At 54.4% G+C, this 16,363-nt stretch overlaps 7 protein-coding genes across 7 annotated transcripts; 2 read left to right on the top strand and 5 right to left on the bottom strand.

The window, feature by feature from the left end:
• Positions 1-939: 939 nt before the first annotated feature.
• BO86DRAFT_332692 (YbhB/YbcL family Raf kinase inhibitor-like protein) lies at positions 940-1,905 on the top strand. The gene is made up of 2 exons (XM_025668789.1): positions 940-1,098; positions 1,186-1,905. Exons 1-2 carry the CDS (start codon positions 975-977, stop codon positions 1,617-1,619), a joined length of 558 nt encoding a protein of 185 aa, XP_025530456.1. The 5' UTR covers positions 940-974; the 3' UTR covers positions 1,620-1,905.
• Positions 1,906-4,111: 2,206 nt separating this feature from the next.
• BO86DRAFT_396815 (uncharacterized protein) lies at positions 4,112-4,491 on the top strand (the record flags this gene model as incomplete). Its single annotated transcript, XM_025673436.1, has 2 exons — positions 4,112-4,148; positions 4,205-4,491. 2 exons carry the CDS (start codon positions 4,112-4,114, stop codon positions 4,489-4,491), a joined length of 324 nt encoding a protein of 107 aa, XP_025530455.1.
• Positions 4,492-4,817: 326 nt separating this feature from the next.
• Positions 4,818-7,188, bottom strand: BO86DRAFT_441346 (uncharacterized protein). Its single transcript, XM_025676251.1, has 5 exons — positions 7,033-7,188; positions 5,970-6,942; positions 5,894-5,916; positions 5,382-5,832; positions 4,818-5,311 (listed from the first exon to the last, which is right to left on the bottom strand). The coding sequence occupies exons 1-5, from the start codon at positions 7,174-7,176 to the stop codon at positions 4,923-4,925; spliced, it is 1,980 nt and encodes a 659-aa protein (XP_025530454.1). The 5' UTR covers positions 7,177-7,188; the 3' UTR covers positions 4,818-4,922.
• Positions 7,189-7,621: 433 nt separating this feature from the next.
• On the bottom strand, positions 7,622-9,484 carry BO86DRAFT_441341 (uncharacterized protein; the record flags this gene model as incomplete). The annotated part of the gene is made up of 2 exons (XM_025676250.1): positions 7,622-9,371; positions 9,402-9,484. The coding sequence occupies 2 exons, from the start codon at positions 9,482-9,484 to the stop codon at positions 7,622-7,624; spliced, it is 1,833 nt and encodes a 610-aa protein (XP_025530453.1).
• Positions 9,485-11,022: 1,538 nt separating this feature from the next.
• BO86DRAFT_441335 (zinc-binding alcohol dehydrogenase family protein) lies at positions 11,023-12,123 on the bottom strand (the record flags this gene model as incomplete). Its single annotated transcript, XM_025676249.1, has 1 exon — positions 11,023-12,123. Exon 1 carries the CDS (start codon positions 12,106-12,108, stop codon positions 11,023-11,025), a length of 1,086 nt encoding a protein of 361 aa, XP_025530452.1. The 5' UTR covers positions 12,109-12,123.
• Positions 12,124-12,749: 626 nt separating this feature from the next.
• BO86DRAFT_227689 (putative MFS transporter) lies at positions 12,750-14,736 on the bottom strand. The gene is made up of 5 exons (XM_025666970.1): positions 14,427-14,736; positions 14,338-14,363; positions 13,997-14,282; positions 13,526-13,940; positions 12,750-13,472 (listed from the first exon to the last, which is right to left on the bottom strand). The coding sequence occupies exons 1-5, from the start codon at positions 14,587-14,589 to the stop codon at positions 12,845-12,847; spliced, it is 1,518 nt and encodes a 505-aa protein (XP_025530451.1). The 5' UTR covers positions 14,590-14,736; the 3' UTR covers positions 12,750-12,844.
• Positions 14,737-15,102: 366 nt separating this feature from the next.
• Positions 15,103-15,968, bottom strand: BO86DRAFT_386706 (uncharacterized protein). Its single transcript, XM_025671408.1, has one exon. The coding sequence runs from the start codon at positions 15,728-15,730 to the stop codon at positions 15,536-15,538; it is 195 nt and encodes a 64-aa protein (XP_025530450.1). The 5' UTR covers positions 15,731-15,968; the 3' UTR covers positions 15,103-15,535.
• Between the last annotated feature and the right edge of the window lie 395 nt (positions 15,969-16,363).

Here is a 16,363-nt window from a genome sequence, read left to right as displayed (position 1 = left end):
GCTGTGATGTTCTTATTCGAGTGGTTAATCCAGAATTCACAATCTCCGGTGGGGCCGGAAACTGTCAAGATATGAAAGGTGAGATGGGCACGAGTTGTTTCGACCAAGCAAACAGCAAAGCTCTGATCACAACTCTCAGGCTGCAAGCCCGCTTCCTGCACGAAGACTTACGTATTTTGTCCGAAACCTTATGCTGTATGTGTTCTCCAACTTTCATTCTGATTGTGATCTAATCTCAGTGTAGTTTTCCATCGATCTACCCGATCACGTGTTGTGCAAATTTGAGCCTGGGAAGGAGCCAGGACCACCGTCTTGAGGATTGACTGGGTTTGTTTTCTGTTGCGTTGAATCGCTGGCAGTTCCAATATGTCACCTTGCCAAAAGTACCTTGCGAGTTGTTGGTACCGAATTGACAGCTGTTTTCCCTTGTTGATCAAGCGGGAGCATACTAGATCGGCACTGCCATACCATAAAACGGATAATATCTTGCAGCGCGATTTGGGGAAAGACTCGTAAGGAGGTGAAATAACGATTCTTCCTTACAAGGTTTGGCTTCTTCATTCGGTCGCGTCAAGGGATTGTCCATCGACTATTCCAGTGAGATGTGTTGCTTGTGTTGTAGAGTACAGCCCCTGAGGGAACCTTGCCTATCGATATCGAAGCAGTCGTCCAGACAAGCATGTCGACTGGAATGCGTCAGTGATGCCTGAAACTTGTCACCGGGTGGCAATACAAAGTAATATAATTGATTGCTACCAAATTCTACAATATCGCCTAGTTCCTCCTCGAGCCGAGGTGAGCTCTAGTCCGGTCCTCTAACGGCCGGTGTTAGGAGGCTATCACCGCCCACTATCTCCGGTCCCGGTCATGCCATTCCCATCCCGCAAGGGATGCAGACAGGCACTCTGATCCTTCCTTCTTCTCCATTCCTCCAGATCCCAGGAATAAAAAACCCAGACAGTCAATCAGCCAAGATGCTCGGCAGCAAGACCATTGACCATGCGCTCTCTCTCCTCAAACAAAATCCATCCATAACCCTAGGTCTAAGTCTGGGCGCCCACCGCAACATCCAACCAGGCCAATACATCCCACGAGCCGGTCCGTCTCGCGCTCCCACATTCCACAATCATTCATTATCTGCGCAAGCAATTCCTGGAGAATCGAATCTAACAGAAAGACAAACAGACGCCCGCACCGCACCAGACCTCACCTTCCCCGTCCCCGACCCCAACCGCATGTACATGGTGGTTAACCTGGACCTCGACGCCCCCTTCCCGGCCTTCAGCTTCCTGGGCCCGATCCTGCACTGGCTTCAACCCGGTCTCCGTCCCGTCCCTACGACGGCGACATCGGCCCCGGACCAGACTACCTACGGGTTCGAGGTCACCGCCCCCTTCGTGGCGGATTACATCGGGCCCGGTCCCCCGCCCGGTAGCGCGCCGCATCGCTACGTCTTCTTCCTGTACGAGCAGCCGGCCGGTTTCGATGTCGAGAAGTACGCGTCCCAGGAGGGGAAGACGGTTGGTCGCTGGCCTCGGTTGCGGTACGACTGGGATCGATGGGTGCAGGAGGTGCAGTTGGGGGAGGTGGTGGCGGTGAATTACTTCACAAGTAATTAATACTTGCGCTGTGGTGCTTGCTTGGGGAGGTAGAGCCGGTTCCGGGAGTGACTACCTTGCTTGGTTTGGGGGGCCGCGGGGCCTGTGGGGCCGGTACCGGGATAATAAGCCGGCCCCGGGTGGTAACTAGTTATGCTGATAAGATAAGGCCTTCGCGATGGGACAGCGTCATGACTCGGCCACGAATCGTCATCTGCCCTCTCTCGGTCTCGGCGTCCTGCATTCGAGCGGAATGTCTGCGGTTTATCATAGCGAACTGAAATTCTGAGCTTTTGTCTTGTTGCACAATCACCGAAAATCTCGTATCAATTTCTACAGCGCCATGTTCCTCTCATAAGCACAATCTAAATAGGCTCTGCCTCGACATAAGATCCTGCGTTTCCGCCCAGGAACTTTTCATCTACTCTTTCCTATAAGATCACTAAAGCTCATAGACACTACTATTCCTTCCTTTGGGACACACTAGCCGAAACCAGTCATGTTAAGTCGGATACATTCAGAAAGCTATGAGCTGGAACATATGTCCGTCCCTACTGGGCACGAGGAGCGTACCACCAGAATCAAAATTGATTTGTTGTTCTCGAGACACCCGGGGTCATCCAGCTTCTGTTATCCTTAGAGTCTTCCGTCACAGTCGTAGAAAGTAGAAAAAAATACTTCCGCGATGATATGCATTCCTATATATGTTAGACCTAAGCGGCACAGAAGCTGGAGTCTATCACATACCACCCCAGAGCAACCATACGGCCCGTGATTTCGGATTGAACCCTGCATCTCTGCACCCTATTTGTCCTGGTTCGGAGCAGGAGTCTCGTCAGGGATGTATTTAGCTAATGTGATTGACCCGTCGGATGCAGTCTCGGTGACGATCCGGGCAACAGCGATGTCGGAGAACATGGTGAGGGTGAGGAAGAAAGAGAGAGAAGCAATTGATTGGAAGATCTTCATCTTGTGCGGTGTATGTCTGAGCAGGATATCGGAGCAGGATTGGAATCTCGAATGATGGGAATTTGTTCAGGACTAGAATCAGGCCCAGGAGTTGGCTCTGTATCTATATCTATACCTCTACCCTCCAAATACTCAGCCACCATGATTGAAAGTTGCAGCTTGGATGCCATGTAAAGATCTTGTGGTCGAGGGTTTGGAGTCTACCGTTATCACATACGGTATGGGACCAACTTTCATAGGTTGTGAGTGATCTCGATGACGCGCAGAATGTGGATGACTGCGATTAAGGTCATGTGGTTTTATGCTGGAAACAGAGATACTGTTGATCATGCTGAAAGCACAAGCATGTAGCAATAGGTTGAAACAAGTACTGTGAATGGTTACCAGTCATGTGCTGATGGGGTTGCGACTGTGGTCCAAGGAAGACATGAACTTGGTGTCTACACTTTAATTGTCCTCGGGTGGGTGTGGAAACTGATCCATGGTCTAGGCGTGCTCCGCCCACGCGAGAGTGTTCTGGCCTGGGTGACTGATGCTCTCAGTACACACATGTAGTACATGCGGAGATGAAGCCTCATTGAATAAAGTTACCGCGGCGGGTCCAGGCCGTTTGCGGCGAAATAATTAAGCAGTGAAAGTATAACTGAGCCGGCCCACTTTGCGGGAGCCAGATCGAGCAGCATAGATCGATCGAATCGATCTGAGCAGGAAGTTTCTACAGCGACTTCCACTGCATGATAGGGGTCGAGAAAATAGTAGCGAGGCATTGAAAAAATCGCGCATACCATTGAAGGTGAGATCGTACCGTCACCAACTCGGTGCTGCGGGTTATCATGGTGTTGAGCTCGAGAGTCCACTTACCTACAGTCTGGTCTAGACTTCGAGGCGGGTCTGTCGAAATGTTGGTACGTAAAATGCACTGCGCCAAGGTATCAATTCATTTTTGATCTCGGATCCTGCCGTATCACAATGCAACCTCTCGAGTATCCCACGTGTGAAGTTCATGGCGCCCCCCCCCCCCCAACCCCCAGTCAGTTTGCAACATGAGCAGCATTAAAGTACTCGATGGCCTGTAGAGTCATCAAATCCCAGTTCGATATCATTCATACCTGCTGGCCTATCAAGGCAAGGATTTCCAGACAGTCAATCTTCACGTCCTCCAACAATACCCTTTCCACAGTCAGTAGGCCTTGAGAATGTCATTCTCAAACCTAATCGCCAACCGTAGATGCCCTACATTCCCGCACAGCCCCCTTCGCCGCAAGTAACCTAAACCCAAACGCCGTTTGTCTATCGATTGTACCAGGGAATTCGCTGTCAGCCGATACTTGGCATGGAGTCTAGATTGCAATTTCGGGACCTGCGGTGCATCAAAGCAGCAGAAACATCATTCCTCATCATCAAAGCTCCCCGTAATCAGGGACGTCATCGGTAGAGTGTGTGGTGTATATAAATGTCGCCGTGGGTCTAGAAATCGAATTCAGGAAAAAAGAGGCTGGGATGACCCTTCCAACTACTGCTTTATACCCATCCTACCGTTGAACATGGTCAAGCCTACAGTTCTTGCGCTACTGGCGCTAAGTAAGCCAAACATCCAAGCACACACGCAGCTCAAAACAAGATACTAAAGTCATCAGCCTCCCCTGCTTGGTCAATGCCCCAGACCGCGGTGACCAACCTCGCCAAATGTACCGACTGGTGTTACAAGAACTACGCCAACCCGTCGGCCACCTGCGTGTTTCCTGCGTTGACGGGAAAGGGCCCGTGCTATGTCTGCGGTCCGTTCAAGACCTCGCAGTCACAACAACCGTGCAACGGAGCTTGCACGGATACCAACACCGACTCGAAGAATTGCGGCGCCTGCGGTAACGCGGTAGGTCCAGACCCTGTGTGCTCTCCCCCCGTGCAAGCATTCCCAGGGTAACCGTGATACTTAGTGCCCGAATGCTGGGAAATGTACCCTGGGCAAGTGTTGTAATCCCGCCGGTACCTTCGGGTGCACTATCGAGAATCTTTCAACGTTCTGTTGTCCGCTGGATCCCTCTGGTGGGATTATAGGGTGTTATCTTGGAGGTAACCCAACAGGCACATGCCTGTGAGGCTGTTCGGGATAGGCAATAAGAAATGCCGGGAGCGGCGTTCATGATACAATACTGTCTTTGAAGTTCTATGCACCAAACGTGACTCTCTCATAGCTCTGTATATCAATTTTAATAGGTGGTGCATTCCAAGAATGATAAATCATGCATCCCGCAAGCAGGCAGTGGGGACAAGACGTATCTAACTTGCGGGCATGTCCTTAATCCCGTCGACAACAATACACCGAAACATATCATCTCCAATGAAGAAAGTCACCTAAGCCACGCGCGCCAGAATCCCACCCAAATACCCATCAACCCGAGCAACCTCGCCCAAGGACGCAACCATGCCCACATACCCATCCGGCCGCACAACCACGAGTGCACCATGCGCGGGATCAACGCCGTAGATCCCATACGCATCAGCCACCTCATAGCCACTATAAAATGACATCTCCGCGTGCTTCTTTACACACGCCGGAATATTGGTCCAGGATACCGCACCAGGTAACTCGGGATGCAAGACAATCTGCTCGAGCAGCGACGGGGGAAATTGCTGAATCAGGCCCGCCACGTCCTTCAGCGCAGTTGCGGATACGCCGTTCGGAGTCAGTAGGTCGACGGAGAGGAGTGACAGGATGCGAAAGCGCCCGGTAGATGCTAAGTCTAGAAGGTTCATCAATCTCAGTCAGCGACGGTTGTCCTCTCACGGATCAAACAGGGAAAGTCAACCTACCGTCATGGATATCCCGGTGCGCTCCATCCGCAAATCGCTTCAGCTTGACATTGAGTAAGCGGCGCCCAGGCCGGAGAATGCCGGAGAGGTAGTCATGGCCGCTGACGACGGGCTTCGCGGTGCCAGGCGAAGGCGTCCGGTCGACGGCCAGGCTCTCCACATACTCGACGCCGCAGCCGCTGGTAAACTCACAGCCGGTGCTGAACATGTCGACAAATTCGGCGTGAGAAATTCCGGACTTGGAATCAGCCGTGCCCACTTTATCTGAAAAGCCGGTAGAGAACTTTCTGTCGAAGTCGATCAGTTGCTGGGCGTTGGCGTGGCGTTCGATGTTGTATGTGTCGAGTAGCGTATTCCCTGATGTAGACGGTGTGAGTCCGTTGACGTGGTAAGCGAGCTTCCATGCTAGGTTATATGAGTCCATCATTGATACATTCATGCCTTGGCCGGCCTGCATAATTGATATTTGGTTAGTGGTGTCTATAAATGTGGGTGTAGCTGCGATTCTTTACCTTCGGGCTGTGTGTATGGCACGCTTGATCCTCGCGTTAGTCCCAGACATTTCCCCGAGAAGTGATCAAGACGTACCGTCACCAACGATAAACACCCTACCAACCCCAGTCTTATCCTTCACAATAAACTCAGGACAGACCCTCTGCCCGATCTGGTACGCAGCCCACCAATCAACCGCATCGTCCCTCTTGGGCCGGATATAGTAGGGTTGGAACACGTCTTCGATCTGCTTCAAGATCCCTTCTAGCGTCACCTGCGACCGTCTGCCCCTTGCATCCTTCCCCAGGTCCGCATCCGCATCCTTTCCCTCGGGGTCCACGAGGCCCGGAACGTGCACATAGATGCGAGTGATGTACTCACCGGTACAGATGCGCTCGCGGGGGATGACCATGACGGAACCGGCCCGGGAGTGAATCGCACAACGCCGGCGGATGTCCGGGAAATCCGTGTCGACCACGAGATCCACCACGCCCCAGATGTGGTCGAGCGACTGGCCTTCGAGCTGCAGCCCGACGGCCTTGCGGACCATCGAATGCGCCCCGTCCGCCCCGACCAGGTGCTTCGTGCGAAGAGTCCGTCGCTGGGTGCCATCGACCTCGATCTCCACCAGCACGGGAAACTCCGCGTCGCCTTGCTCATCGATCCGCAGGGACACGAGCTTGGTGTTCCGCAGCACCCCGCGCCGCGAGTAGCGCAGCAGGTCCTGGTCCATGATGCGCTCGATGCGGCCCTGGTGGATGGTGGCTTCGTACGGGAACCGGGCCGGCGGGATCACCTGCGGTACGACGGTCTGTCGCTGGATGATGTTGTGGCTGCCGCCGGGGCTCTCCGCCTGGTTCCAGAAGGCAAACTCCCACATCTGGCACGCCTCTCGCTCGATCTCCTCGGAGATTCCCAGGGTCTTGAAGACCTCCAATGTGCGGGGCTGGACTCCGTCGGCCTGGCCGGACTTGAGGGTGCTCGGCTTCGAGTCGATGCATAGAAGAGACTCGTCAGTTAAGCCGTACCTTGCGAGGAGTAATTGGAGCATCAGCCCGGCGGGTCCGGCCTATCGTTCGTGACGAGAATTAGTCTTTGATCATCGGCACAACTCCTCAGGACTAAGCCCTTTGGTTTGCTATGAGGAGGCTTAACCTACTCCGACAATGAGTACTTCATATCGTTCCACATCATTCGGCGTAGAAGGTACGAATGCCGGTGCCAAGCGAGGCAGTGGGGGAGCCAACGACGGCAGGACCCTAAGGTCACGCCAGCTAGAGGCATTTTCGGTGAAGAGCGGCATGGCGCGATTGGCTGGGAGATTGAATTGTATGTCGACCTAAGCACGGCAGGAGATGATATGATTTAGAATCTCGGACTTTTGGTCTGCAACAACGGTACATAAGCTTCCATCTGTCTCTGTATTGCGGGGGCTGGGCGTGGAGAAAGACGGGGGAAGGAGACTAAACCCCGCAGCCAGGATGAGCCTTCGGTAAATGAAACGGCTATTATACAGCATGAGGCCTGTCCTATCATCAGTCCTCAGAGTAAGGCCCTAGAAAAAGCTGAGTCCCTCGGTTTGTTCGTGTCAGGGCACCCCGCCGGCCACCCCGCCTCGTCCCCACCTTGCCCGGAACAGCGTGGTGGGGTGACTACAAAGTGGCCGTCAGCCCCCCTTGGCCCTTGGGAGGATGATGGTTTTGGAGATAGATGCTTACAAACCGGGTTCTGCGTTGGATGCTAGTGGTCTATGCACCATGGTAACCCTCGATTGCGGCACACAATACCGATGCGAACGAAGATGAAATGCCCCATCGTCCGACTCGACTCAACATATCAATCAAACGGTGCACCTGATTGGCGTCTGCCAAGATCCAGTCCCTGCCGACCTTCCCGAGTGATCCAGGCGGCGCCGCATGGCTATCTGACAGCTGGACTTCCGGGGCCTCGAACGCCTTGACGTCGACTCCTTGTTGGCCTCCAATTCGAGTAAAGGCGAACCAACACAAAGCGGCGTGAAACAGCCCTCGAGGGATGTGGATGGCCGGCTCAGCGGCGACCCGCATTTTCTCCACGTAGCGCTGCAGCAGGAATGCATGAATCAAGCATTTACTGGCGGCGAGTGAGCTCGACCAGGAACGCACAAGAGGGTAGCTAGCTTGCACAGCAGACTCCCCATCCCGGCCGCTGGCTTGTTCCAACAGGTCGAGATCGGCGTAGATGGCTATGTAGGTGGAGTGCCACAAGATCTGCAACGCAAAGGGGTCATTGTCCTCGCCGTGAAGAGTGGACTGAGTGCTGTTTCGCCTCCACCACCACATGAGCATGTTGGACAATCTCCCCACTTCCTGATTATCAAGTGTATTCGACCGTCGAGCCTCACTGACGTGAGCACTGATACTCTCAAGTAGTCCGTAGGCTGCAAATCTAGAATCTGCTGCATCACTTGGGAGGATATTGTCGAGGTACGTGTTTGACAATCGAGGACTCGGTGGAGTCGTAGTGAGTTGGTAAACTCTGGCCCATCTCACCGCTGTAGGCGCCGTGAACAACGCATCCGAAGCCAAATGAGGGTACTGCGAGAGCCGGTGCTTGCAGATAGGCTCATGATGCAATAGGCTCGCGAGCTCCGCGTCATGAATATTCAGGGCGATTTTGACCCTCAATCGCTGCTCGCGATCGATCCACCGACTCCACTGATCGTCCAGGGACGCTTCCTCGGAATCGAGATCGCGCGGGGCGGAGGGCAGTGGCAGCGCATTCCTGTCGGCCTCACGCGCCCAGGCCATGACCGTGCCGTGCAGAACACCCGCCAGAATAAGGTCCTTGGGACGGCCGGAGAGAATGGCAAATGTCTGGCCGATAATGGCTGCTTGGACCATGGACAACGCGTCGGAGCAGCTGCGGGCCAGGACCGACTCCCAGGACGCCAGAATCGCTTTGTTCAGCCTCTCAAAGAGTCGAGTCCCTTGTGCGACCGCGTGCGACGACCCGACAAATAGGCTTCCAACTGAACAGATAGAGATGAAGAGTAACGAGTTCTCGGTGGTGGGCTTGAATGAGGGCACATGGACGATCGGTAGAAGGGGGTGAAAGCGAGTGAAGAACTGATTGGCGAAGAGATTGAGTTGCTCCGCTGATGGCAGTGCCTCATCGTGCATGCGAGGTTGGAGCCTCTGTGACAGGCCTGTTCGATAGTTTTCGTCAGCCGCGAGGTTCCCTTGACCAACTTCCCCGCCCCGACTGCCGGAACTGTTCTGGGGGGCAGGCATGTCCTCTGGGACAGTCAGACGCGTAAACCATTTCCGCCTAACGGTGTCAGCTGGCAACTCCGCAGTCTGCGTTGAGCTTGGGGTAAGGAAGGCGCCGGTGTCGGTCAAGCTCGGGATGGACGGGATGGGAGGCAATTGCGCCCATTCCGAAATCGCCGAGGTCAAGGTGAAATCCAACGCGTCGACATCGAGAAGCGCTCCCGGGAGCCAAGAGGAGCTGGACTCGCTCTGCTGGATAGAGTTGACAAAATCCAACTGATGCTCTGGCTCCAGGTAGTTGCCTGTTGGTGCATCTGAAGGGTTGGAGGTCTCCTGAGACAACGGCGTCGACATAGCCATCGCGGCTACTCGGCGCTCTCGAGGCTGAGGCACCGCCGTTTGATGAATCTTTGCGTGTCGGCGTAATACATCGCTGCATCAGGACACATTAGACTGCGGTAGAAAGAGCCAACTTGTGGGCTGTAGAGGAGCAGGGGCCCACCTCCTGGAATACAACCTGCCACAGATCAGGCATTCATAGGGCCTGTCATTAGTGTGACTCCGTAGGTGACGCGTGAGATGCTCGGCTTTGGAGAAGGTCCTATTACAGCTCAAGCATGTTCTACTGCGTGTAGCACTCATTTTCGGGGCGGTTGATGGAGATTTGGTCGATGGTGACAGAAGGATGAATTTAATGAATTAACAGTACAATGCATCTCCGGTCGGTCCGATTGCGGGGGATCTCCCGATCACGTGATAGTACATCTTCCCCAGTAGAACTACTCGGCAGAACAAGGCAGAATCTACGATTAAGTTATTAGTTGGTACAGGTCGGTTAAGCAAAAGGCCCTTGGTTCTCACGCTTGAATCATTCTGTCTGAACTGGGTTAGTGGGGGTGAGGACGCCGAAAAGAACAGCTTCCTTAGACAGGTGTGGATAGACAAAGACTCCCCCGTCCCTGAATAAAGTGTATTGAAGTGTCCACCAACCACCTGTAGCCTGGCCAACAAAGTAGTTCTCTCGTGGCTCATACATCTCTTCAAAGCTTGCCGAACAATGCGTGTCATGAGCTTTGATAAGAGCCAAGCCACACAAAGAAGCCAACAACAAACCATGACCATCAAGATAAGCGTAGCCAAGCCCGCAGCATATAAAACGGACTGGTCCCACATCGTTTCCCAGAGAGTCTACACTTGAGGCTAACAGCTGTCCCAGCTTTCCAGTAACAACTAGTCAGAGGATAACAACAAAACCTCTACAGCACCATGGAAGCCCCCACGATCGTCCATCCCTTCGAGGAGGGCGTCCCCTTCGAATACGAGTACGTGCCGCAACCCGAGTTCATCTACGACGGCCAGACCCCACCAGGGATCGAATGGTGCGTCGTGGTTGTCTCGGACGCCAAATGGCACGAGGCCCGCGACGTGCTGGCGGTGAATCTGGGCGGGCACGAGTGTCTGGACTGTACATTTCCGATAAGCAGATACCACTGTCACTTCGTGGATGAGGAGACGGAGTTGATGGTCTTCCTGCTCGCGGAGACGGAGCTGGCCGCGCTGAAAAGGTCCCGGGATGATCGTGGGTCGTTTGGGCCGCCAGGTGTGGCCGTGTATTGATTGGTGCTTGGTTGTTAGATTTCTTGGCTGTGAGGTTGCTTAATTGCTAGATTGCGTGGGGACGGAAAGTAGCTGCAATGGTATCTCTTGCCTTCCTACGGTCACTTCAACTTTTGCGAATGAATTAGTATCAATGCTGTTTGTGATTTGACTTTGATGGCCGAAACTGTCAATATGGGCGTAAGTCCCATACCTATTCACATGTACCCTGGAACAATAGCCCTATCTAACTTGAGAATGCACTGATAACTTCAACCTCTCCCTTCAAAACTAAGCCTCCCTCAAGACAACGGATGGCCAAGCACCACCTTCCCAAACCCCCTCCCACCCTCCGCCAGCCCCCTCAGCTCCTCCAGCGCAGCCTCCGCCGACCCCCTAAAGACCTCAACGCGGGGCAGCCGGAAGCGCACACCGTAATGCCGCACCGCCCACTCCAGCACCCGCCACGCGCACTCATGATCCGCCGGACGAGCGAGGATGGTAATAGGCCGCGGAGCCGCGGCGACCTTGATGGTCACGTCGCGGTTGGGGGTCGCAAGGGGCATGCGGAAGCGGGGATCGTCCTGGACGACCAGCGAGACGAGGTTCGCCTCGGCGGGGAGACACCGGGCCAGCAGCGCCGCCGAGGACTTCTCCGACTCCGTGCCCCTACTTCCCACGGCGTCGAGTCCGTAGGCTATCGACGCGCTGCTCTTCTCGATCGATTCTCTGATCTCGCCCACCACCGTGGCGGACCGGTAATCGAAGCAGTGGGTGGCGCCCAGCTCCGTGAGCAGGGCATGGCGCTGCGCGGATGCCGTCACGAAGATCGGGGAGACGCCGCTGGCGCGCGCGAGCTGGACGGCGCAGAGACCCACGCTGCTGGAGGCGCCCCAGATGAGGATGCCCTTGCTGTCAGGCGCACCACCGGTCTTGGTTTCCTGCGGAGGGCGAATCCCAAACAGATTGAACAGTGCATCTGCCGCGGTCATGGCGACCACGGTGAGAGCCGCGGCATCCGGCAGCGGGAGGGCGGCGGGCACGCGAAAGGCCATCTCCTCCGGACACACCAGGTACGCCTGGTGCGTGCCGTACTTGGCCGGTCGGCTCAGGCCTGTGGGCGTGTACCCCGCGACGATGTCGCCCGGTCGGAATCGGTGGCATTGCGGCGCCGTCTCGAGCACTTTCCCGCAGAAGTCGTAGCCCAGCACGGCGGGGGTGATGCCCAGCTGCGTGGCGTGTTTGATGTCGGCGGGATTGATGCCGGAGTATAGCGTCTCCACTAGAATCTCGCCGGCATCTGGCTTGGGAATGGGTAGGTCTTTTTGGACGCTGAAGCTGAGGGTGTCGTCGACGTATAACCCTGTCTGTGAATTTGTAGTGGTCATCCTGGTGGGACAAGGTGAGCAGGGTGAATGTTTACTGGAGAAATGAGGGCGATGGATGTGAAGAGAAAACCCTTTTAAGACACCACGCTAGTCTAGTGAAGCGACTAGTCCTCCTGCTTAACATTCCCTTACGTCATTATTCCCCTCTCGCTATGATGGTGCTTATTCTGGATATACGTGATAGATTTAGGGCTGGGGCGATAGCCGATTACTCATCGGAAGCTGAGCAGCCGAAGCCGGCGGGGTGAAGCGGGGTGAAGGGGGGTATGGCGGGGTGCATGGATAATCTCTTGCTGACTGGATCCCCGGATATATCGCCTGCGAGATATGTGTGTTACTCTAGGTTTGGGAATAGTTGTCGAGCGTGCTCCAGTGGTCCCAGTTCATCTATTTTTTTAAGCTCCTGATATATGATGCATACACTCCCCAGTCGAGAAATATCGCAAGTCCATTCAACAGGCCAGACCCTACTATCTGCCCAACGATCCTGGATTGGGCCTCGTGGTTTTCCTCGTATGATTGACAGTGGATGTCAGATCTGTTCATTCATCCCGTGAACAGTGACTCAAAGTACAGAACAATGTCACATGTTGTACAGGCAAGCTATGGAAAGGGTAACCCTCAAACCCCACAATCATTGCTTCCAAAGACTACCCTAACAATTCCATGGTTTCGCCGAAGAAATCGTGTGAACCAGCCAGAACCAACACTATCAATCCCACCACATACCATCCAACTAAAGCACATACCGGAACCACCCATTCTCCCGATCCGTGAGATCCTGGAACCCCAACTTATCCCGCAGCTCTTCATCCAGCCCGGCCGCGTCTCTCTTCCGATTCTCCCGCCAGAGAACCACCCAAAGCGCCCCGGCAGCCGCAATCACAATACAGTAACAGATAACCATCCCCGTCCACAGCTCGGGGTAGTGCTGCCCGACGGTCTCGGACTTGATCAGCTGCGGGCCGATGATGTTGCCCACGGCGTAGGCCACGAACACCGTGGCGGCCATGATGGTCTTCTTGGTGGCGCCGGCGACGTTGCTCGCACCCAGCGTGATAATCAGACTGACTACCGGGCCGAAAAAGCCCGTCAGCGCGTAGCCGACTACCGGCGTGGCGGGATGGTATCCCCAGCTGGATTTCCAGATCATGACGCAGCCGGCGATGACGGGGAGGCAGCAGGTCACCAGCAGCAGAATGCGGGTGTTGGGGAGGACGGTGGGGATGTAGCCGACCAGCGGGATGAAGACGATGCAGATGGCGCCCACGGGGAATTGGAACAAGATCGAGGCGAGCGTGTTGTAGCCGAAGGTGGAGACGATCAGAGGGCCGAAGCCCGAGATGGCGCCGTTGATTGTGTAGCTGTGGGTCATTTAGCGGAGAAGCAAGCGAGAGGAAGACGGAGGAAAGCTCACGCAGCAGCCATCATGATAGCAATCAAATACACCTTTACATCGGTGAATGCTTCCACTATCTGCGACATCTTGATCGTCTGGCATCGCACGCCCGTCTGGCCGCGTCGCAGGCGCTCCACGGCGACCACCCGCTCCTCGGGGGTCAGAAACCAGGCGGACACGGGGGAGTTGGGCAGAATGCAGCACCAGATCCCAAAGAGGAAGGTGAGGACTCCCGCGAAGATGTAGATGTATTGCCACGGCCGGAGCGCGCCTGTGGTAATCTGACCGAAGGCGTAGTTGAGCGCCCCACCGATGATGGTGAACCACCCGGTCCCGGAGAACCAGATCGCCTGGCGCAGGGTTTGCTCCTTCTGCGTGTAGTACCCGCTGATCACGGTCATGAACCCGGTGGGGATCACGCTTTCAACGAAGCCTATGCTATGGTCAGGAGCACGGATCGAGTAAAACTGAATCAAGAGAGAAAGATACCGAGAAAGAAGCGCTGGACGAATAGGCCCCGCCACGAAGTGACACCAGCAGTAGCCGCGCAGGTAATGGCCCACAGCATGACAATCGGACCCAAGACATGCTGGATCTTGAACCGCTGCAGCACCAGAGTCATCGGGTACAGACCGGCCATCATGCCGAAGTAGAAGATGGACGTGGCCCAGCTCAGTCGCGAGGTGTTCTTGGTCGGGGGTGTGGTGCTATAGTCCACTACCGAAAGGGCCAAGTCGCTGGTCATGCCGAATAATGAGGCACTACCGAGGATAGCCTATGGTTGCTCTCGTCAGGAACATCGCCATACCAAAGAAGTGGTTGAATCAGACCTTATCCCAGTAAACAAACCCATAGCCTGTCCTATCTGTCAGTATCTCACTTCAGGCTTTTCTAAAGAAGGAACATAGATCTCACGCACCAACCAACATCGCAGGCATGAAGAACAGGTCAATCTTGCGCAAGACCCGTCGCTCCACCGCGGGGTCGATCTCCAACGCCTCTTCACTATTGACCACCTCCAAAGCCTCATCCTTGTGTCGGTCATGGGCTTCATCGCCCCCAGCTCCGGGCACCTGAATCATCTTTTTTCCCTCGAAAATGAAAAAGATTCAGCGGTTCTGCATCTGCCGGAGATTTATGGTTGGAGTGATGTATAGATAAGATTATCGCTCGTCAATAGAAAAAAATTCTGCCGCCGATTGCGGAGAACCAAACAAGTTAAATCCCGCGCGGTCGGAAAGCGTTTATTTATTCTTGGTGTTTATTTACCCGCGGACTTCATCGCTCCGAAGCTTGTTTCCTTTGACCATTTCGTTGGTAACTGAGTTTGCGTGTAGGTTTGCATAGAATTATATCTCGGTGACTCATTCTGTCGAATGTTGATGGGAATCATCGAGGTGTCTTCGCTTGAGGGATGTTCTGAGCTATGTGCGATCGAGCGAGGCCTGGTGATGAAAATATATAAATGTAGCTATGCAGGCAGAGATGCTGGCTCGGGGAATTCGCCGGCACTGCAAGTTTCGTGCTCCTTCAGTGCGAATCCGAGCATAGTGGCATATGGCAGGCGAAGGTTTGCCCTGGATTATCCTATTTGTATCCCGGTGGAGCGAACAAGCCAACCGTGTGGGTGGAGATCTGCTCCAGAACGCGCAAACCAGTCTACGCAATACAGGTTCCATGTTCATCTTAACTTCGGCTTCACGAATTTGGCAATTTCTACGCCCGGAAACAGTGGCGCGAGATGATTGAGTGATGGATGGAAGAAGTGATCAAGAAGGTGAAGGTAAAGGCGCGACAAGACTCACGTGGTAGCCTGCCCAAGCAGGGTATGTCCCAGACCATGCCATATAAGCCCATGAAGAACATCACCACAACATAGGCTGGCCTAAGAAAACATTCCGTCCAGCGGAGAGCATATCCCGGGAGCTATAGCAAGACGACAGCGATAAATGTATTGTTGACATCCCCGCAGCGATGAAGTCTTGGGCGGCCGTGAGAGATTGCCGAGACATAAAACCCACGACTAAGTCAAACGCCACTGGAAAGCTGGGAAGCCGTGGAATAGCTGGTGGTTATGCCGACAGCTGCACCGGGATCCATGACGGCGTGACATCGTAATCTCAAGGGCATGCGCTCCCTGAATGTGCTGGTAGCTATGCCGCCGAACGCAATTCCGAAAACGAGACCAAGAATGCGGAGCTGGTCTGGGGAACGCGAGGTCATTTTCGTAACGCTGCGAATAGCCTGATCATGGAAAGCGATCTAAATGGAAATATAACCAAGTTAATCTAGAACAAAACGAGGAAGCACTGTGCCAGTACCAAGCACACGGCCCGGAGACAAATATAGCCATTCCAGGCCGAGGTCTGCGGACGCTGGCAGACCCGACTCGGCAACAATTTGAATCACCCTGCGAGTCGGACTGATGTGAATTCAGACACGCCGTGATGCATCTTTGGCGACGATACCAGATGAGAACTATGCAAATGTAACCTCAAGGGCTCACACTTAATTCCAATGAGAGTCGGGCACCGGGCGATGGGCCAACCGGGGACACGGCCGGAGAACCAAGCACATGCATGGTGTATTCATAGCAGCAAGAATGAAGGAAATGCCCAGGCCAAGGGAAATGTGCGCCCAAAGATGAGAGATTTGAAATAATTCCACAGTAGCGGTCACCGAAGGTCCGATACGAAAAGTCATGCGACGGGCGAACAACAACCGTGGTGGTCCGGTCAAATGTGGAGGTACTGTACTCCGTAGAGCTCGGCACGGTCGCAGAATGAAGCTCAGGTGCTAAGCACTCCACGCGGGCTAGGATCAATCTCTGCCTTACACCAACAGCGGATCACAGTT

The sequence above is a fragment of the Aspergillus japonicus genome, assembly GCF_003184785.1.
Source record: "Aspergillus japonicus CBS 114.51 unplaced genomic scaffold BO86scaffold_8, whole genome shotgun sequence".
NCBI lineage: Eukaryota > Fungi > Ascomycota > Eurotiomycetes > Eurotiales > Aspergillaceae > Aspergillus > Aspergillus japonicus.
This window is presented reverse-complemented; position numbering and strand designations above follow the sequence as displayed.